Source organism: Lipophrys pholis (assembly GCF_963383615.2).
Source record: "Lipophrys pholis genome assembly, chromosome: 6".
NCBI lineage: Eukaryota > Metazoa > Chordata > Actinopteri > Blenniiformes > Blenniidae > Lipophrys > Lipophrys pholis.
This window is the reverse complement of record NC_137629.1, coordinates 27,153,289-27,175,724: the sequence shown is the minus strand read 5'-3', so window position 1 is coordinate 27,175,724 and position 22,436 is coordinate 27,153,289. Positions and strand designations below refer to the sequence as shown.

The 22,436-nt window shown below is 41.1% G+C and overlaps 1 protein-coding gene across 1 annotated transcript in view; it reads left to right on the top strand.

Annotated features, from left to right (window-relative positions):
• Positions 1 to 22,436, top strand: part of pcdh11 (protocadherin 11) — a 124,901-nt gene that overhangs the window by 73,251 nt on the left and 29,214 nt on the right. Inside the window, exons 5-6 of the mRNA XM_080466032.1 lie at positions 3,698 to 3,733; positions 9,410 to 9,608. Coding sequence (XP_080322158.1) covers positions 3,698 to 3,733; positions 9,410 to 9,608 — 235 coding nt within the window. The remainder of the gene's footprint in view (positions 1 to 3,697; positions 3,734 to 9,409; positions 9,609 to 22,436) is intronic.

The following is a 22,436-nucleotide window of genomic DNA, read 5'->3' as shown; positions in this document are numbered from 1 at the left end:
ACATCTCCAAGTATTTTGCACATTTATTAGACACAATCCCTGGTACATATTTCAAGATCAGCTTCTTTGTGTGTATTGAATGTGGACATGTGTGTGTGTGTGTGTGTGTGTGTGTGTGTGTGTCCAAGATCGAGTTAGTTCTCCTTTTCATACATGCAAATCTTCAATAAATAAGGCCCTACATCATGTCGATTCTCACTATATGTTAAGAATACTGGTTGTTTGTGTATAGTATGGATAATTAGATATAGCATTCACTATGAATACTAACCTTGCAACATATCTTCAGAGAATGAGTGGGGCACAAAATGGATACCAGATGTATGGGTGAAAACTCTTCCACTGACCAGGTGATCTCAGTTGAAACTGAAAGGATATTCTGAATGTATATGTACATGTACCCAGGGAAACCGATTTACCATCCCACAAAAACTCCTCAGCACAGAGAAATGTGTCTTTTTTAATATCCATGATATGTACACAGAGGACTCATTGTCTTTTTATTTTTTTACACACCGCAGGCCCAGTTTCTGCAGTAAATGTAATATTAGCTGCCCACCAGTCACCTACGCACAACTGGAATGACTCTTTCCTACCTTCTGTCTGTGCCTTTTGATTTTTACTCAGTCCCTCTCCCTCTGTAGCAACCAGGCATACCAGAGCTCATTCCCTTTAGTGTCGAGGAGGGAGTGTTGCAGCACTTCACATGTCTCCAGCTCATAATGTACATCAGTTATGGGGAACTGGAGCACTGTACTGCGGTCAGTCCACCGGACATGCTGTAACATTATCGGATACTTGAATTAGTATGAATAGTTTTCAAAATGCCGCACGCTGCTAAAATATTCACCGCATGCTCCCTTCCCTTCACCGGTGTTCACTTTTTATTCATTCTGCCGACACTGTGTCTCAAAATTGGGATGCATTTGGATACAGAAACAGAGCACAATAAGGTCTGGTAGTTTTAATCAATTATTTATCCGATATTTTAATGATCCGAGTGCCTGGGGTGATCAAAGGCTGAGTTCGAGCTCCACTGCCTTTGCTCGCTAAGACACCCCTCTGTACTTTGATGTGGTTCACCAACAAATGCACTTATCTTAAGCATAACTCTCTCTCCCAGGCTCGCATGTGAATGCTTTGAAACTGCTAGTTTGAGAGGCGTGCATACTGAGAGGAGGTCACTGACCAATCCATACCGAGGAGTTGAAAAGAAACTCACACGCTTATGGTCTCTCGCAATCAGATGTTCGACTACTGTTTTGAATGTCATCTAAATATGAAACAACCATACAGGTCACCTTCTCAGATCCCACATGTACATTATCATATATTTAATTGGTTGGCAGGGTCTCGCGACTTGAAGTATGTGTCACGAGGTGCTGAATAAAACATTACTTGGAGAAGAAACAACTGCCTGACGGTCGCCTCAAGTGAGATTCTGCTTTAAGTGACCAGTCATTAGATGCAAATGAGTAAGTCGACAGACAGACCTGACAAATGTCGGTGAGCCTCAGCAAGCAAAAAAAAAAAAAAAAAAGCAGGACTGACAAAACTTTCTATAATTTGCATTAATTTGATAAGTAAGGTGTGTTTTCCCAAGAAATACAAATTGTGCCCCTTGTTCCCAATTATCATTGCGATTTTAGGTGCGAGTACTACAAATGATGTGCTATGATTAGGCGAGAAAAACAGTGTGGATTCTACAAACGGGCAGCAGTTCAGAGACACACAAGTGTTTTTAGAGACTTATTCAGGCAGCTTTTTTTTTTCCTTCCTTTTTTTGGGGCGTGAAAGTGACTTTATGTTTTTGTTTTAGTGGTCAACAGATCAGAGCATAGGTTAAAGGTTAAAAAAAAATTGAGGGCCAGAGGGTTAGCGATATTGTGTCCTTGAGCAAGATATTTTACCACACGTGTTGTAACCCCAACCCTCGAAGATTCAAGAGTTGAGTTTTCTTGATTCATAACAACACGAGGCAGGACATTTCAGCTGACTCGGTCTTTTCCACTCTCATTATTGCCCATAATCTCTTCCTAAAGCTCATTAAACTGTTTCTTCAAAAGTTTGTCACAGCATAAGGCGTTTTAAATAAACACAATGCGGACAAATCAGACCTGATAAGAGTTCTGAAACCCAAGTTTGTTGTTTGCACGTCAGACACAAAGCAACATGGTCATTCAATGAATGTTATTCTTACTGTCCATCTGGGTAACTGAGCAAATGTTTACTCTATTAGCTCTCTTTTGGTCTCCACTAACTCCTGTGGGAAATATCTGGCTATTTATCTGCTAAATTTAATCACCCTGCTGATATCTTTGTCTGTTCTCTACCTGATGTAATGGCTTTATCAGAGTTTGTTGTCTGTGGCGAAACATCTGCCCATGGTGGTTCCCGGTAAAACAGGATGATGGGTGGTAAAAGAAAGACAAAACAGTGAATTTGTTGGATGTCGAATCATAAAACTGAGGTGGAAGACTTAAAAAAAAACAAAAAAAACAAAAAAACAGTGCAGACCTGGTATGAACCGCACAGTTCTGTCATTATTTAGCTGTGTTAGTCACTACAAGTGATCCTTTTCAAAATAGAGTGCGAATGTGAATGTTCATTCAGCTGCTCTCTTTCACAAACTTGCTCTAGATTCACTAGCTCCCATGCAGGATGTCCTACCTGCTGCAGCAGAGACACAAACCAGAGTCAAGACTCAACCGGATGTGCAACTAGAGCACTTATGCAGCGGAAATTCATTTTTTTTTTAAACTCTCCCAGTCCTCGTACCTCAAACTGGGGATGTTCTGGTTGTGAGATGAATTATGAGTTATAATACTTAAAACGTTTTTGAAAATTCAACTCAGCTGTCCACCGTGAATAAATGTTTTGTTTTTGGGGAAAGCTTGTGGTGCACGGCTCTATTGCTCAGTCAGTGGCAACATCCCTTGGTGAACAATTATGGCAGGATAATCTGTTGACATGAACTTGTTTCCTGTTCATTGTTTTACCGTTCCACCCCAGCAGTCCTCTCTTCTTCTCTTCTGTCTAAGTGCCTCCTCACTGCCAGATTTCTTCTATTTTCTTTGCAAATAAAGTCACGTACTCAGATTATTATACACAGTACAAAGAAAACAAAATTGGTGATTAAAAATTAAATACTCTTATCTCTCTGTGAGTTATCTCAGTCCCCAGAGGGAGGATGCTATTTTGCAGGCTTGCGGGTGTCTTTTGTTCCCAATTTAGAAGCTTGTCGCTGTTTATTGTTAATTTTTGATGCTTGATTTGATATTCTGTTCACTTTCCTCCCTGACATGCAGAGAAAACATCTTTATCAAAGTGTCAGTTGTATGGCTTGTGTTGTCAGGATGTCAGGTTTGCCCTATTCTTTACATTTCTGAGGCGAGGGTGTGTACTCTGCAGCCCAGTTTGGTGGTGAGCCCATTGAGCATGGGAGAGTGCTGTTCAAATTCTGTATCTGAGCTAGAAATCAATATGTATCTTTCTTCTCCATTCCAACCCCCAAAAAAAGACTCTAAACTCCCAAATCTATGAGGTTGTCAATTATGAACTCTGACTGACTCTGAGAAGACTAAAATAAGTTTCCAGCACAGTTTCTTTTTGTTACATCCAAATATGCATTTCCATTGCAAATCCTCTGCAGAGCTACAGTCAGTGATGTGAAATGACTGTTCTTCTGTCCTTGCAGGAGGCCTGTCAACTTGGCAAGATAACCTCTGTGAATGTAAGTCTTACAGTTTCTTCTTTGCTCTTTCCCGCATGTTCATCCTTACACCCGCCATCAAAGCGCCACTCCCGCTTGATCCCTGAAAGTATTTTACAGAAAATAGACCTAGGAGGCATGTGCTTGTAATCCGAACGACACAACAAAACCAGTAAACACATTATTACTCGATTATGACACTCAAGTATCTGCGGAGCACATTCACCCCGTTTAACAATTTTAAAACTCCGGAGGAATAATGATTGCTTTTGTATTGTCGCAATGTTGCTGTCCGCACAACTGGGCAACCCTGGCGCTCAAGATAGTCGAGACGATAATGATGTTGTACGACAGAAAGCATGGCTTTGACTAGAGGCAATGAGCGTTTACATCTCATTAAAAGCAGCACGTTACATGGTGCTACTACAAGTTGTTGGATTTCTTTAAATGTGCTTGCATGATATTTTAGATGGTAATCTTTTAAAGACGCGGAGCTCGACTAGCGCGCAGACTAGAATGGGCTGCCGACACCCAGGAACAATAAATCCATCGAGCGAAAGGTGCTTTCACTTGATTCCATTCATCATCTGACTCTGTATGAAACTCTGCAACTCTGGAATGTCATTGTGCGAGAAGCTTGGTGATACTTCTGCTTATATAACTAAATGTGTGGCGCCTGCATGTTCTCCCTGTGCATGCATGGGTTTCCTCAGAGTACTCCGCTGTCCTTCCACAGTCTAAAAATACGAGTTGGGGTTAATGGGTGACCCTAAATTGCCCCTATAGGTGTGAATGTGAGAGTATCCTGGATAAAGCAGTGAGATTAACATCTATTTGCTTTTTGATGATTGCAGACAGACTGATGTCAAACAGAGTTCATCCAGATTTAAGTCACATCAAATATATAGCAAGATTTGTAAAGCGCTCAACAAATACTGCTGATAAGTCCTTAGATCAAGGAGAAACATTTATTTTTTTTGTTTTTTCATGAGACAGACAAGCACACAATCTAAAAACCCTAAGATCATATAATTAGTTCTAATTCAATCAGATTTAATCTTAATCAGTTTTGGAGGAGGTGAGGATTTACCAACAGCAATAATTGATTGATAAAAATCTAGATTTATATATAGATGTATAGGAATTGCCGAAGACTCTTGAGATAAGGAGATAATTACGGTATAAATGTCAAGTTCTTCAATTTCTAGCACTGAACAGACTATGACTACACTTCAGCAGGACTCTGCTTTGCTTTGACTTTGGTCACGCTGTACATGAGGATTGTCAGCCAGCAAATGAGTCAATAAACGGATGAGATTGATCAAAATTCATCTGATTTGTCAAAAAAAAACAAAAAACAGTGATCAGTCAGCCTACTCGCAGCAATCACCTCCTTCTTGCATGTTCCCGCTAAACTCATCATCGCACACGCAGAGGCAGTTTTGAAAGGCCGCACTGAAACAGCAGAAAAATGAACTGTTTGTGAATTTTGTACAATCTTGACATCAACTTGAACACAGGCATGTGGGACAGCATTTTTTTTATATCTTTCCATCGACGTATTTCTCTCTCTCTCTCTCTCTCTCTCTCTCTCTCTCTCTCTCTCTCTCTCTCTCTCTCTCTCTCTCTCTCTCTCTCTCTCTCTCTCTCTCTCTCTCTCTCTCTCTCTCTCTCTCTCTCTCTCTCTCTCTCTCTCTCTCTCTCTCTCTCTCTCTCTCTCTCCTCTCTCTCTCTCTCTCTCTCTCTCTCTCTCTCTCTCTCTCTCTCTCTCTCTCTCTAACATAAGACATGTGCAACATGACAAAATCGCCATCTCCTCTGAGCAGATTTATGCAGGTCTAGGTGTGCCCGCGAGCGGGATCCTTATCTGAAACGGCAGAGCCAATCTCCCCTGATTCACTCCAAAGTGGTCCCTGTTTATCACTCAAAGTGAGCTGGTTGTCAGCAAAGTCCTCCTCTGTGCAAGCAGTGGCTCCTTTGCTATTTTTGAGAGGATTTTTGTTGGGTGGAAAGGTATACAGTATATAGTAATAAAACCACAACGAGTTGGAGTCTGCAAAGGGACTAGGTGGTAGCCACTTGGCCTCCCGTCCTTTATATCTAAATATAACAGAGTTCTAATCCAGTAACCCGCAGATCCGGCCCCATCTGGGCGGTTACCAGAGGGAGGGTTTGGGATTTTCTGGCTTGTTATATGGTAGAACTTGGCATGCATGTCTCCTGTTCATTTTATCTCTGTGTACATACTTCTCAAGGCAGTGTTTTATCTGGCTGAACGGGCTTGTTTGGTCTTGATATCTCTTACCGCAGCTTGTCTTTGCTTTATGGATTTCTGGCAGCTTCTTTAAATAAGTGATAATGCTTAGCAAAACACTCACCTTGACTCTTTAGTGAATGTTTGTTTCTGTTTGTCATGTTTGTCTTTAGGCGTCAATGTTTTATTCACATTAGTCATCACCAGTGAAGGCACAACTTTGTCTTTTCTTTTTCAAAGTTCATTCATTGTATTTTAAGTATCATTAATATTTCAACTCTAAACGGTAAAATCAAATTAGTCTTTTCTCAACATCTGGCATCAAGTTGAATGGCTTGAATAAACAGCAGTGTAAAATGAAGACACTCCCTTATGCAAAATGATTACGTTCTAATTGTCACAGGCAGCTGTTTGTTCTAATAGATTCTGGATACCGTTGTTGGAGCAAGTTTCCAATAATTAGAATCATGTGGAGAGGAAGCATGCTTTTTGTAGCGCTGCCAGCCTCCCGTAAGTGGGCTCTTTCTTTTGCTGGAACCTGGACGCTGCTTTTGCATGCATCCTCCAGTAATTTGAGAAACAGCTGCCAACGCTGTTTGAGAACAAGTAGATATTTAGACTACTTGAAAGCCGTGGGCAAACATGGCACACGGCGCTATACAATTTTTGCCAACAAGGTATTCGTCTCTGTCTTGGAAAATGAATAAAATCATGAGAGAGTGAGGAAAACATCCCATGCTTGTGTAGAACTTTTAATATCTGTCATAGTTTGCCAGCAGAGCATGGCACACCACGTGCGTATAAAACAAGATTAATTCTAAGGAGTATTTTTATGTGGTTGAGACATTACCGCAGTGCATGCAGTGCGACAAATGCATTTTCCTCCCTTATTTTTCTAATAGAAACAGCAGGCAACAAAAACCTTTGGTTTTGGAGTTGTAATTTCATACAAGAGTTCAAGGCTGTGTGTGTGTGTGTGTGTGTGTGTGTGTGTGTTGTGTGTGTGTGTGTGTGTGTGTGTGTGTGTGTGTGTGTGTGTGTGTGTGTGTGTATGTGTGTGTGTGTGTTATCTTGTTTTTGTTTTCTCCCTCTATTTCTCATCTGTCTCCATACCAGCGTTCACTCACACAAGTACACAGAGTTGTGGCCTCAGGATGTAGATGAATCAAGTAAATAGAATATTTAGCTGGCTGTTTCAACATCACAGCATTGAAAACCACTCAGTTGTGCTTTCAGGGTGCTAATTGTGTGGATTTAGGTTAGTCAACCCTCTCTGATAGTTGTTAAATGGAGCTTTTTGTGCACTTGCTTTTTGGCAGTTTGTCCTTCATTAGAGCCAGACTTTATTTTACTCCACTTTTTTTCTTCTTTCTTTTCCGCTCTTTTAGTATTTTGGGGGGGTTTTATCGAGGAACAATAAGTGCTTTATCTATGCACTGGAGTGGCGAAGGAAAAATATTCGCGCACAGAGACGTCACCCTCCCCCTGAGCTTAAAGGAGCATGTGTTAATGATGTTTTTAATTCAGGACATGCATATTGCTTTCGTTGCTATAGTGATGTTGGAAATCAAGATAGTCATTTGTGCACCAGTTGTATTTGCTCTTGTTAAAAAAAAAAAAAAAGAAAAAAAAGAAAAGAAAATCTTATCAGTTTGAATAATGGGCTGAATAAAATTCACAGCAATAACCAAAGCTGAGGGCGTAATTATATTTTATGCGTTTTATGCCTCCATACAGTGTGATGCAGTATGATGTTACACAGGGAATCATGTGAAGGCATAAATTCAAGCCGTGGTCTGTATCACCGAGAACCGTGTTCTGTTTTTACCAGTCTTACCTCAAAGCTCAGTCAGATCTCTTCACTCCTCACTTCTTTGTCTCTTCGTCGAACTGCAAGGAGAAGATATTTTTTAAATGAAAGGAAAAAATGAGAAGGAAAAAAGAAAAAAAAAAAAGAAAAAGATGCCTACAAATTACCCAGTGTGCTTGACAATGTGGCTGTTTGCAACCGTGTGGCTTTCTCTTTGAAGAACCAGCAAACATGTTAGCAGGCGTCGCCACATCCAGGATGCATGTTGCTCTGAAAGGAAGATTGCAACATAAACATCTGTAACGCTCACTCCGCTGTGATCCCGGAGACTTTACGGATCAAAGTCCCAGCCTCCATGCACACACTTCCACTCCGTTTGTGTCTGAAATGGCTGAGAAAGAGATCGAGGACGGAGTTCAACCTGATAATACCCGTCCCATCTATTATCGGGATGCGAATCAGGGAAGTCCAATTACAAACGTCACAGTTACTTTATTATCTGAAAAGTAAATCACAAGACTCAACAGACCAGAAACATTTTTGGGTTATGAGGCCACTGTCTCAATTAGTCCCTCTAATGATAGGATGCGATTTAGACGTATTGTTCTGCTAATGCAGAGTGAGGATGATGGATGCAGTCGCCGTCGTGCAACACTCGGAAGGAATGTTTCTCTTAAACGCCACCTCACTGTACACATTAGCTCATAAACAAACATTACCGTCAGCCACTTAGGAATATGCTAATCAATTTTGTTTGTCAGTGCTAATGCAGCAGGAGTTTCTCAAAGAAAAGAAACAACCTCGAACAGGGTTTAGCACAAATACTTCTTATAACCAGGAGAGGTATATACTTATAGCTCAATCATTTCCAGGACTTCCTCAGCAACACAGGCAAAGTTTACCAGCAAGTTATACGTGCGTAACAAGCTTCATGTAAACAATTCTTTTTATGATCATTAAATGTTTCTTGACGAAGACGAAGGGTCACATGTTGGAATTCACAATAGCCTCATGAAGAAAATGTACAACAGCGTGGTCTATCAACTACATAAGAACAGAATAGAAAAAAACACAACTTTATGAGGTGCCGGGATGTCACCATGTTGGCAGTTTAAGTTTCAAAAGAGTGGAGATATAATTATCTAAGAATTGTCTAATCTCACAATAATGGAAAGCCGTGTTGATTGTAGTGCGTGGTGCTTTGATGGATTACATTTTAAAAGATTCAATAGCAACGCTTCTAAGATTTGTTCTAATTGTTTCTCTGGAGAAAACTCGCCGTGAGTAAAATATTCATTGAAACTACAGCTCATGCCCCGAAGATGAAAATGTTATAATGTATGACCAAGTTAACATATAGCATATAATATGAAAATGAACCACAGCAAATGTTGACGTTTGATCTAAGTTGCAAAGAGTTTGTCTTTACAGTCAGGGAGTTATAACGGACCACTTCTTAAACAAATGACCCCACTGCCTGTTTTTAATCGGTCAGCTGACGAGCTCGATTGCTTTGGGTTTTTTTTTTTTCTTGTCTTTGTTGTATTTATTGTTTCAATTTTGCTCATGAGAGGAAAAATATAGGCAAATATGATTCTAATAGAAGCACTGCTTGTGTGTTGGTTTCCTCCAGACCCAGCGCCGCGTGACCTTCCATCTTCCAGACGGGTCCCAGGAGAGCTGCAGTGACAGCGGGCTGGGGGACCCGAAGCCAAACAGCGCAACCAGTACCACCCAGCCTCTTCCCCTTAGCTTCCCCCACGAGGAGTACTACGAGCAAACGTCACCGAACAGCCGCACCGAGGGAGACGGAAACTCAGACCCTGAATCCAGTGAGTACCGAATCCTGCTCTGCTCAGACAGCGGGCAAATATTTCATTTCAATAATATTTCTTTTTCCATTGCGGCTTTTTAAGGTTGACAGCATCATTTACAAGTGGCCATCTGCGATTTGAGACGGCAAAGTGATTTACTGGGATTACAGCTGTGATTGTGGTTGCAACAACACAGCCTTGCAAAACACTTAACAAGCGTCCCTTTACTGTCAGATAACTGGAAACAGGCTGGTTACACATGAAATTAGATCTGCCATACATGCTGCTTTGGAGAAATCATTCTTGAGACACGTACAAGCACTTTGTTGTACGAGAAGTCAACCAGGGAGGCGGCTTTCACAGCTCAGACAGGAATCGCCTTCCTTCCATCAGCCACAGTTGACAGTTTCTTTGTGTTGAGATTAAATCAAAAACAGTTTTAGTCATTTCAGATATTCAAATAAAGTGGCTTGATCAAAACAAGCGGCAAATCCGTCATAGAAGTGCAGGATTATGTTGAGGGTGTAATATGCACAATGGCGCCTTCATTATCGAAAATTTATTTTGTTAAGACTGCAGTTTTGTACCTCTGAAGTTGGAAATCTGTTTCAGAATTTTTTTTTTTTTTAATGATTCACAAGACAGCTGTCACAACATGGCTTACTGCCCAATGATTTCCTCCATAAAAAGCTTAATTGAACGAAGGGATACACAACTCCCTCCTCTTGCATTTTCAACACTTCTTTCCTCAAACTAAAACAACTTCTTGAGCAGAAAAATAGTGCGAGAGTACAGCACAGATGAATGTTCCTTGACTGTTCTTTTTGTTCTGGCGCGGATACAAATTCTGCATACTAGTTATATTGCCAAGAAAATACACGACATGAACAAGGCTATTCTCAGTCCCCCATCAATGTGTCCTTGTCACCAACCCAACCCTATTCCGGCAGCATATTGTCGTCCCGGTGAATCGGATGTTATTTTCTGGAGGCAACTCTGCATCATACTATAATGCAGACAGCATGGGTGCAGACCTTCACTCCCTCTGTGTCCCGTATGCATCATTGCTGAGATTGCTTTAGCCGTTACTGTGCATTACCTGTCACCCGCCCCCCAAAAAAAACAACAAGTGTACTTCTTTATTTTGTTCCGTATGCCGCGGCTTGAATCCACAGGACGGGGAAAAATAGATTGCTTTGCATACACCTACGTGCAGCGTAGCCACTGTGTCACTGCTGTAAGTGAGACAACAGTTCTTGGCGCCTCCCCAGCAGCTGGGCTGACGGGTCCAAGGCTAGGGTGTCAGTGTGGGTGTGATTGCGAAAGCCTTTGTTCGACATTAGACAAAATGGGTGACATCCCGGTGATGGCTTCCTGCTAATTTACATGCAGAGGTCTGCCCCTCTTTGTATTTTTCTTCTTTGATACCTCTTGTGTTTTCGCTTTTAATTTACAACATGAAAGCTTCTTTTCAATGCAATATTTACAAAACAGCTTTCTTTATTTTAAATTTTTTTGGGGGTTATATTTTACCACAGACCGCTCCATATTCCCTTCTCACACATGCACCCATCTGTGAGCACACACACTCACACTAATGCCCACTTCTGATGATCAAACCGTTCCTTCCCCAGCTGTTCACTTTAATGTATTCACCAGGGCGACAGCAGTGATTCATATATGTGATTCATTCACATACAGAAGCAATTGCTCATCAATTCATTAATATTCAGAGACATAAACATCTCATACTTCATAAACTTACTCAAATACTGCACTTATTACCCACTTTCCCTCTGGGGTAATATTTATTGAAGTGCATTAGTTTTAGATAGAGGACCATGCTAATATAATAAATGCATGTGTACTTTTACAAATTGCTGCATTAAAAGTCACACGAGGTTGTCTATAATACCTCAGACTAGTAGCTGGATATTAGAAAATCCATTTTAAGTTATTTGACCACACTCTCCCTCGTAATCGTCTCTTGTCACCGTAACACCCCAAATCATATTAAAGTGAATGTGTTGTTTTTTTATATAAGATAAAAACATTGCAACAATTTTCAAGGGTAGTCTACACCTTATATGAAAAATGATACAATGACTCACTCTGTTACCCCTTTCTGATGTTAAATTCTTTGCTTTAGATTGAATATTTGCATCATTCTACTAAATCATGTGAACATTTGCTCTTAGATTCGACTGAGTTGCCACACGCTTGCACTCACACGTCATTTCAAGGCGAAGTAAAAGTCATTCGTGTCATCGTGAGTCTTTATTTTCCTCCCACCAGAAGTTAAGTCAGGTAAACTTTTGACTCTGTGCGACTCCGGTGAAAGAGAAAGCAGCATCCCGAGCACGCCGACGGTCTCAGAGATGAGTGCGTTGGTGACAGAGGGGCCCTGAGATGGATTAGATATGGTTTTATCAATGAGCACCAGGCTGGCATGGCGGTGGTAATCTCTTATCATGCCGTCTCAATTTGTAAAGCAGAAAGAACAAGGAAAAGAGGAAAGAGGAGCGAGGTGATGGAATGACTCCAAGTGAAGAGGGAGAAATAGAGCTGAGCGATAGGGAGATACTAACGTCGGGAGGGGATTCAAAAGTCAAAAGCAGTGGTGTTTCGTAAAAGGTGGCTCAGCTCGGACCTGAATGTCAACTTGAACTGAATAATTGTCTTCGCCAAAGGCAAGCCATGTGGCCTTCTTATGACAATTAATTTCTCAACTCCTCTTTAAACCTGCATCTTTATTAGGCCACCATCTCTTGAAATAAAGTTCATATGACATTTTATGCTTCTATTATTTATGAGTTAGGTGGCTGTTCATTTTATGGGCTCTTGCCACCCCTTCCAGGCTTACGTCGCCACCCTGCCATCCGTCTTGCGCTGTCAGCTTTCTTGTCACACATTGTTCCAAAGGTTTGGATAGTTCCTTGTCTGTCTCCACGAATAGATTACACATTCTTAGTGGTTTCAAGTGTATTTTCAATGGCATGCCATGTGCCACTTCCCTCCGATAATTAGGATGCACATCAGTGTTTCAGCTGACATTCTCCTTCATTGTGACTCAGTGCTGTGAAATATTAGGTTTTCCAGCGTAGATTTACTGAGGTCCACCCTTTGGGCATCGACTGTGTCGGACATTTCCAGGAACCACTGAGCGCGCACTTGTTTTACATGGAATACTAAAAGTAGATAAAAATGTCACTCTTGACTCATCTTGGCTTAGATTTTGGGTCCCGTCCTACTTTTGGGTCCTTTTTAAATGCACTTGTGGTTATAATAGTAATAATAATAATGACAAATAGTTGTTCTGAATTTGTCCCCAGTGGATTTTACAGAATGATGGGAATCTTCCTGTTGCAAACAATGTTAAGCCCCCAGACAAAGTGCAGCAAAGTGGGAGCAAATCCCCGAGTCCAAATCCTTCACGTGTTTCAAACAATACACAATTTTGTTCCCTGGATGATTCGTAATATACTTATTTCTTTGGCCTGTTGTCGTGTCGGAGTTGAGGGATTTAGGGGCCGGTGCTTTTGCCCACTTACAAGCAGCTCACTCAAGGCAGTTCGGACGTCGGGCATTAGTCTTTGGAAGACACATGAAAAAGCTCCACGATAGAGAACTCTATCTTAATCTCTGGCATATGGCTTTCAAAATGACCAGCTTACACCTCGTCTGTCTAAGATCTAAATCTGCTATTAAAATAAGCCAATCCTTTTTAAATACTGCGAGCGTAATAAGATTATAGTTTTAAAAAGCATATGCTGTATTATACATTTACAGACTTTTTATAAAAAAGAGAATCGCTTCCTTCGAATAACAAATTGTATGCTTTATATATATATATTTCATTTCTTTTTGTGCATTTGTATGCATTTTATTGCACATTATACAACCCCTGATGCCAGCAGACGAATAATCAGATTAAAGGATTGCAGAGTTCATGCTTTCGGCGGGTTACATGCACAACTCTTTGATTTCTGTAGTTTCCAAAATTTTCATAATGGCTCTCAGACAGAGTTTCCAGTTGGCTGATTTACAACTGCCCTTTTCTTGTCTTTGGAAAAGGCCACTTGACTTGATCTAGTGTGCCAACCACGTTGGTACCACTTGAATTTTTAATACTTTTCTAACCTCTAACTCTGCTCAGTGTGTCTGGCCGACAATTCAGAGACTGGGCTCAGATTAGAATTCAGTCATGTGAAGACAATCTGCCAACAAATAAAAAAAGATTTCATCACCAAAAGTTTGCCGAACGGGATCGGAACTCTGCATCATAAAACACCGCATCTTATCGCTCATGTCAATAGTTTGGCACAGCATTATGTGACAGCAACAATGTTGTAGTGTTTCAGTACAGTTAGCTGCATTAATTATTCATATGAGTCCAATCTCAGTTTCACTTTGAGGGTTCTCATATGCAATTAGAAGTAATGAATGTGCTTCTTAATTACATTCATTTGTGCAAATTTCCATTCCCTGTTGAATTTTTCTGTGGAAACATTGTGACACTGACCAATGGCATATCATTTGCAATGTGACTAAATCCATTCAGCATAGAACAATTAGCTGTAATTAGTGTTACAATGTCATCAGCGACCAGGGGGAAAGACTAAGCTGACATGCGAGGGAGAAGAGGACCCTTGTTCAGAGAGTTAAAAGTCCAATATTGTAGCAAGAGCCAGATAATTGGCTGACCACAGGTTACAAAGATGATGAACTGTTGTAAGACTGATGGGCTTTTTTTTTTTCTTTTTTTTTATACTTTCGTCTGTGCATGGTTGGCTGAGCATTCATTCTCTTTCATTGCAATGCAACACTGAATATCTGCCAGTGCAACCTTTTACTTATGCCAGCCCATCTCATCATCTGCTGCTGACAAATGAGCAGCTTCGCTCGTGTAATTAAGAATCAAGTGCCTTGCTTAAGGGTACGTAGCTGGTGGTTTGAAGGATGGGAGGAAGTCGTTCTCATTCATTTCACGTCATGACCTCACATATTGTCATGTTATCAGAGTTATTCTGGCAGCGGTGTGCATATTTAATTCATGCTGCACATAAAATGGTAATGCAGCCGATTCCTTTGCTCACAGTTATCCCACAACGTACCAGACAACTTCTTCAAACTCCTTTTTTTTTTTTTTTTTCCACATCATTTGCACCAGTTTGCCTTCTGCTATATATTCTCCCTCATATAAATAAATAAAAGCCTTTGTGCCTTTAGGCTCCCAGAACTTTTTACAGCTGCCCCAGTGGGCCTGCAACAGAGCTAAATGAAGCAACAGTGAATATTAACCTACATAGATTGGACCTTTCCTTTTAAGATTATTTTACCCCCCCCCCCCCCCCCCTTTCTTTTTCAACCGCCGGGGGTCTGGAGTAAGAAGGGGATTTAAATGGACTCATCTGTATCCTTCTCAACCGACTGGGATTTGGTGGGAGTGCTGTGTTCTCAGAGGTGAGGTGGAGGGAAACCCTTGTTTTATCTGGTTCAAATGCCACACCAGTTGTCTTAGAGAGAGAGAGACAAGCTATTGATCTGGAGGAGTCAACTCAGCTCGCCAAAATCTCTCCTCACTCTCCTTCAAACAACTGAAAAGTGTCATGTTAGAAACCTTCTTTTCCAGAGTATTAAGACCTTGACTTTGTTGTCCTGCCAGAGACTTTTGGGAAGTTGAGGAGATGGGGGCTTTTAGATGCAATTATGTACAACTGATCGGGACGGGACTGAAACACTCAAACCTGTCTAATCTCTGTCATGGCTTGATTAGTGTAAGAGTCAGTAAATTCATTGGGAAGTCTGTAGATTTGTACAAAACAGAGCTGAAACTTAACTTAGACATTCCATCTAATGTCTATGCTGCTTAATCCAACCAAGAGTAATGGGGGCTGAAGGCAACCCCAGCTGACTATGAATGAAGGCAGGTTACCAGTAAATCACAGGGGGCACACACACACACACACACACACACACACACACACACACACACACACACACACACACACACACACACACACACACACACACACACACACACACACACACACACACACACACACACACACACACACACACACACACACACACACACACACACACACACACACACACACACACACACACACACACACACACACACACACACACACACACACACACACACACACACACACACACACACACACACTCCCATCTACAGTCACCAATAAACACGTTTAATTGTTGAATGAATGAATAAACAGTCATGTTGTCAGAATTCACCGTGTCCATCCATCTATCTATATGTTGCCCTTTCAAATTCAGTCTGCAGTACTGTGACTACAGTTCTTTAAAGGCCTGAAGTATTAAAATCGGTGCTCCTAAGTTGTTATGTTCAGTAAGTCTTGTGTATGGTTTGGGAAAGGATCGATAGCTGCCAAGTTTGATTGTATCTCTGGACAATATATTCTGAACTCAGCACGGCCAGACAGAGACTTCAAACAGGGATAGAGGCTCAAAGGCCCCGGCCAGCAATTCACTTTGTTCCATTTCACTGACTCTGTGATTCCTAAACTAGAAAATGGCTCGGACTGCATATTAACCCTGTGAAGCGTTTTGCTGGAGAGCTGTGAACAGGTTGAGTCCTCCCTTGCATATAGTCGATTTGATCCCAGAAATGTCAAACATGAATCATCCACAAACTACAAACAATTGTGAAATTAAAAACTTGAAAAGCAAGTCACTGGATGCCAATAGTGTGTTGGGAAGATGGTACCAAAAAAAAAACCCCAACTATAAATCAGATACCATTCTTTCTACCTTTTTTCTTATAGTTGAAACAGAACAACCTTCTGCCTCTTGTAATACGTTATTTGAACTTTAAAACTTTGTCGAACTAGTACCACAGACCTGGAACCTTCCAGAATCCACAGTGTGGCAACGTGAAAAGATACACCTGGCTGGAAAAGCAGAAACTTTCACTCTCTTCAGAGGCAGCAGGAAAACATGGAAGCCATAAAATATAGATGTGCTGATGTTTTATTCAAGATCATTTGTTATAGATAGCCTTTACAAAAATCCCAATCCTTTTTATTTTTAGCTGCAGAGCTTGAGCCAGTATTAACATATTTGCCTGCTACTTAAGCCGTTTCTTTACCTCCCACCAACTCTACCACACACACACGATGTACAAACTACATTATGAATATATCCCATTTCATCTACATTGTCTTGCCAACACACACTGATGACACATCTATATATTTGAAATGAGGCTTTTTTTTTTTCTTTGCCGTTCACTCAGCGAGAAATGGTAACATCTGTGAATATGAAATGCGTGAATACAAAATTTCCTCATTTGGGATTTTATGTTTGTCTGTAAATTCTGCCTCGATCTTAGAGGTCAGACTGTGTAGTATTTCAATATGGCCATTATGCTTTTGCTTGGAGGTGTTGTATTTCAATACAACCAATGATATGCTTTATTGTTAACAACTGCATTAGTGAGGCAAAGATGGGGTGAGAGGAAGTGCATCTCCATCCCTTCATTTTCTCCCCCCGCTCTCTTTCTCCCTCCCTGCACTTCTTCTTGTCTTCTTCCCCCTTCCTTCCGTTAAAATATTGTGCCATCGACACATTAGAATGCATGGTCTCATCCCTTTCTCATTTTTCACATACAGTCGGTCTCAAGGATAAGGATGGCCTCTACTCAGAAGGACTTATTGACCAAAATAACTGTGCATCAATATGTCTCCTGAAGGCTGAGCAGACCACAGCATCACAGGGGTTGTATTTTCACCGACTCTCTCAGCCTTTAATGTTATTGACCGGGGTTGTCCTGATATGCTGCAGCACAGCACGTCGGGCCAGAAACATATGGCGAAGCCATCTTAAAGCTTCATTGTCCTAAAAAGAGCACGATGATTAATATATCAGGGCCGATTGAATGTTACAAATTTTGCTGACAGACGAGAAGGCGCAACATGAACGAGAGAGAATGGCGTTCTGCGACCAATAGGAAATTATATTGCTGCTTTTCTCTGCCTTATTTTCCAATAACAAAACACTACGAGATAAACTGCAGATTTGATGAGATTCAATTTACAGTGATAGCTGCGGTATTGCTGCAATGACATCAATGATATGATGACAGACGGCTACAACTATGATGCCATCTGTCCATATTTCACATATTAGCATATTTCAGCTAAAATGTGTCATTCACAAGAAATGTAATATTTTCCCGTGAAATCATTAATTTCACAAGCACAGGCATAAAATCGCAATAAATCTCATGCATAACAGTTCACACACATACACACGCTCTTGAATTCTGATGAAGTTACCAGCAGTTAAATCAATCGGTTGAAATATTATAAAGTATGCAGGTTACAGTCAGTTTCTTTTTAATCTGCATCCATAGTTACTACTGTCACTTAATCCGAGTGTTGAATGTGCAGGCATGAAGAGGATTACTCCCGCTGCGCTGTATAGAGCCCTATCCCCAATCGATCAATGTATAAACTGACTGGTTGATGAATTAGTATTCATGAACAAATGGATCACTTTAGAAACCGCTCTCTGGTTGGTAATGCTGACAAATGGAGTGGGAGTGCGGCGAGAGAAGGAAGGGGGAGCTGTGGTGCACGAGTGCAGAAGGAATGAAAGCAGGAAGAGATTGAGGTTTTAAAATGAGACATGCTGAGGGAGTAGATCTTCAGGTAGGCCCTCTAGGACATGTTCGGCCTAACAGAAAATGACAGAGGGCTTTGGAGGGGGCTTGACACTGAACACATAAACCCCGACTGCTGTGCACCCTCCTCGGCAAGAAAGTCGCGGCATTCATCACATCCACGGCGGTCAAGTTTGTGCTGCAGTTCTGCCCGAGCTCTTTGCGAGGCATCTGCGGGGACCTCAAGGCAAATGTAGCGCTCGTGAGGTCAGTCAGCTGTCTGCCAATCCATGCATGCGGAAGCAGACCTGGTGCTCAAAATCCTTGCCAGTGGCTGTTGCAAGACGGCGGATAGACTGTGTCCCTTTGTCCCCATTTCCCCCAGACACCTGCGTGATTGCATTGATTTGTCCCAGTTCCATTCAGCCAGGGGTCCCGCCGGATTTCAAGTGTCAAACATCTGTCATGCCGTGGCTCCTTGATGCTAACTAATTCAGAGCTCTTATGAGAGCAAAAAATTTTTTTTGCCCTGAATTGATTGTGAACGTGCCGCACGAACGGGGACAAACACGTCACACAATTACAGGGAGTTTGTGAAATATCCTCCCGTTCTACACAGTTATTTTTTACAATGCAAATAATGAAATGACTGTGAATCCGAAAGAAGCTAAAAAAAGAAAAACTAATAAAAAAAAATAAAAAAAACAATACCATGGTGTGCAACTTATATATATTTTCTCTTTCAAAGTTTTATTTTCCTTACTGTTCTCACAGCATCTAAAATATTTATCTTCTTTTTCGTGAGAGTAGTGGCTGATCTCTTTACAGACGCAAATCTGAGCTCTTTGGATGTAACCCTCAGTTTTCATTTGAGATGGAATAGAAAGAGAGGGAAAAAAGGAGTAGTGAGTCAAAGACACACGGTGTTAGGCAGAGTGAGTTCAGAGTGTTAGCAGAAAATAGACTCAAACATCTCCTGAAGCCAGTTACAGGCACTCGCGGCAGCAATGTCTTTGTTATGATAAAATCAGGGACCTCTGTGAACGTGCTCTTGATTCTGCAGTTGGCTTAACTCGGCAGGTCACCAAGGGGAGGCAGATGTTGTCTCGAGGCATGTCCCACTGCCTTTTTGAGGGCTCCGGCTGGTGTTGCTTCGCTTGCAGGCGCAGAGGGGATGGTGGACGAGTGGCTGGAGGAGCGCTGAGCTATAGCTTGTTCGCCCCGGGCCAGCACTGGGGATGTTGGAATGAGCAGATATGCTCATTTTGATCCACTGAGGTATAATAATTGATGATCAGCCCTGCTGTCGCATCTGGGAGTCACTGGTCCATGCTATAATACAACCTTAATGCAACACATGGCGGTGTGGATAGAGGTGCCATGGGGTCTCATGCTGACTTCTATTTCATGTGGGATAAAGAACAATCCAGGGAATACAAATCCATATAACACAGAAAAGAAATTCTTCTCTTGTACCAATTTTTCTTCTCATAAATGTTGAATCATAGCTGAATTTTGGCCTGCAGGACACGCAATCACAAAATCTTTCTTTTTTTTCTTTTTAAAGTTGACCATTCCAACATATTAAGGAATAAAAAGACTTGATGTCTGATATTAAACATACTGTCAGACCGCACATGTGTAGCATTCATGTCCTGGTAAATGGAACTCAGTGTTTCCTAATTGTCCATTTTAATGAATAAGTTGAGAATTTCTGAAAAGGGTTTCTTAGGATGGCAGGAAAAAAAAAATCCACTCCTTTTTAAAGTCCAACTTCATCATACTTTAAGCTTAAACCCTGACCTACTTTCCCTCTTCTTCTGTGTATTTGCTTATTGTTTAGAAAAAAATTATTATGTGGTGTTTGGTGACTTGATCAATCACGATTTTCTTCTCAGAGGCACAGTACACGCGGACGTTTCACACACCAGGCACACAAAGAAAACATGCATACATAAGCACATGCATACAGATTCACCTTGATCTGCATGTCGCTTTAAAAGCCTCCCACGTTGTACCGCTGGAGATAAGAACTGAGGGGTCAAGCACAAAGCACCACCACTGACAACCTGAGGGTCTTTGAAACTCTCCATCGCAGATATTTCTTCAATGTGGATCTCCTGCTGCAGGAGATCAAACACAAACGCAGCAGCCCAACAGAAGAGCCGTCCTAAAGTCCAGCCAAAAACAAAAAAGAAGCCTCTCAGGGTTTTTCCAACAGCCAGATTTCACTTTATGTTACTGCGATTTTCCCCCCAAAAAAATACCATGAAACACTTACAAAGTTACAGTTTTGCTCTCAATCTTAAAGAAAAGATCAATAGCGTGTCATTACCCCGGTTACAATGAACAAAAAAATAAATAAACCGCAGTCGCTTTGTCTGTTCAAAAAAAAAAGGAGCTCCGTTCCATGTTTGTTGTCGGTGTTGATCGCCAGTGATCCGATCACATTTTAATCACAGTATTCAGCCTAATCGATTTCAGTTTACCACAGATTGTGCTGAATGAAATATTGTTCTTTTTCTTTCCATCAGCAGCAATTACCCGACAATGGGAGCTTGATATCACAGTGTATTAGGAGGCCGGGTGTTTGTGAAATACTGTGTTTTGGGTTACTTGTTTGCAGCTGCCAGGGTTTAAATACAACAGGCATACGCGCACATGTGCAGCAGACACACGCCTGTGTGCTCTAAAGCAGGCATTCATTTACTTTAATATATTTATACACCCACATGTCCACAATGGAGAGATGCAGAGAGAAAAAAACAAAACAAAAAAAAAAACAATCGCACGCAAAAGTAGTGAATGGATGCCTTTTTCTTGTGTTATATTGTTTCGTTGATTGTTCAGGGCAGCTGACTTACTCTTTTGTGCTCCATCCTCATGGTTCAAGACAAACAAATCTCAACGATAGGTATAAACTGCATCACCTTTATAAAGTCTTTTTTCTTCTTTCTTTTTTTTTTTAAATACATGTTAGTTTCTGTGTTGCGCAGATAATTCTTTTCCAAGCCCGAAAAGTACTTAGGCCGATCTGTTTTTCGCATAACTTTCGAGAAGGAATACTTTTGTACTTCTTTAATCATTTGCAGCGAAGCATAACAATTATTATCGCCATGTTGTAAATGATTAATATTCATTTTTTTTCCTAAATGAAAATGGTGCGTACTTTGACAAAAGCCCGGCAAAAATCCATCTGTCTTACCTTTGGAGCATCTGCCATTGCTTACAGGGCCGTCCACCTCACGAGTCACATGGACTTCGCGACATCTGTCCCAACAGATAGAGAATCGGGATAGGGCCATCCATTCTGGTAACGCTCCACTGAACTCTGTGTTATGTTCACCATAATTTGCTTTTGGTTGCTGCTGCATCCCGGAATATTGCTTTGCAGCAGCTCAGACAAAGTCGGCTGGTTGTAATGTGTCCCTTTTCGGCCATTCTGCGAGCAGATAATTTGATAAACCTCCAGACGTAATGGCTATGCTGCATCCTGATAAATGTGGGTAATATGACAGGGGACAGAGGATTTCCCTAACAATTTCTGAAGAGAAGTTTGGCTATTAGGATGATTTGATATTTTCCGGAGAGAGTACATTTGATCTGAGGAGAATGTATTTTGTTGGCATGCAGAGTAACACTTAATTTTTTCTTTTTTTGGGGGGGGAGGGGGGTTACGGGAATGGAGGCTCATATTGTCTGTTTTGTTTCTAGGTTAATTTGCGAATGTAGTTGTGAATGTTGTTTTTGGATTGGTTAAGGCAATGCATCTTTTTAAATGGTTTGCATATTTTCTGACACCAGGCCCATTTCAAAGAGGAGAAAAAAAAAAGAAGTAGTTTGGCAGAAATTTAGGTTACTTACATTTGCCGTTTTCTGCTATAGTACCATATGCTCCTTCACTCCTCTCGAGCAAGTACACTCATCACTGCAAACATATTATTCATAATACCTCTTTATACTGTATATTCCTAAAAAACTCAAACCAGAATGAACTTAGTGAAACTGACCACGCAGTGACCCACAAGCTCTCTCTGCTGGTCCTGTATCTCTCATGCTTTCTCTCAATCTTCGGAGGGTACACGCGTCAGCTATTCCTCATATGGTAAAATATGCAATCTGTGCCTGCCAGTCTATGAGCGAGTTTTGGGTTAATCCTCATGAATACGTGACTTTGTCTGCATGAATAA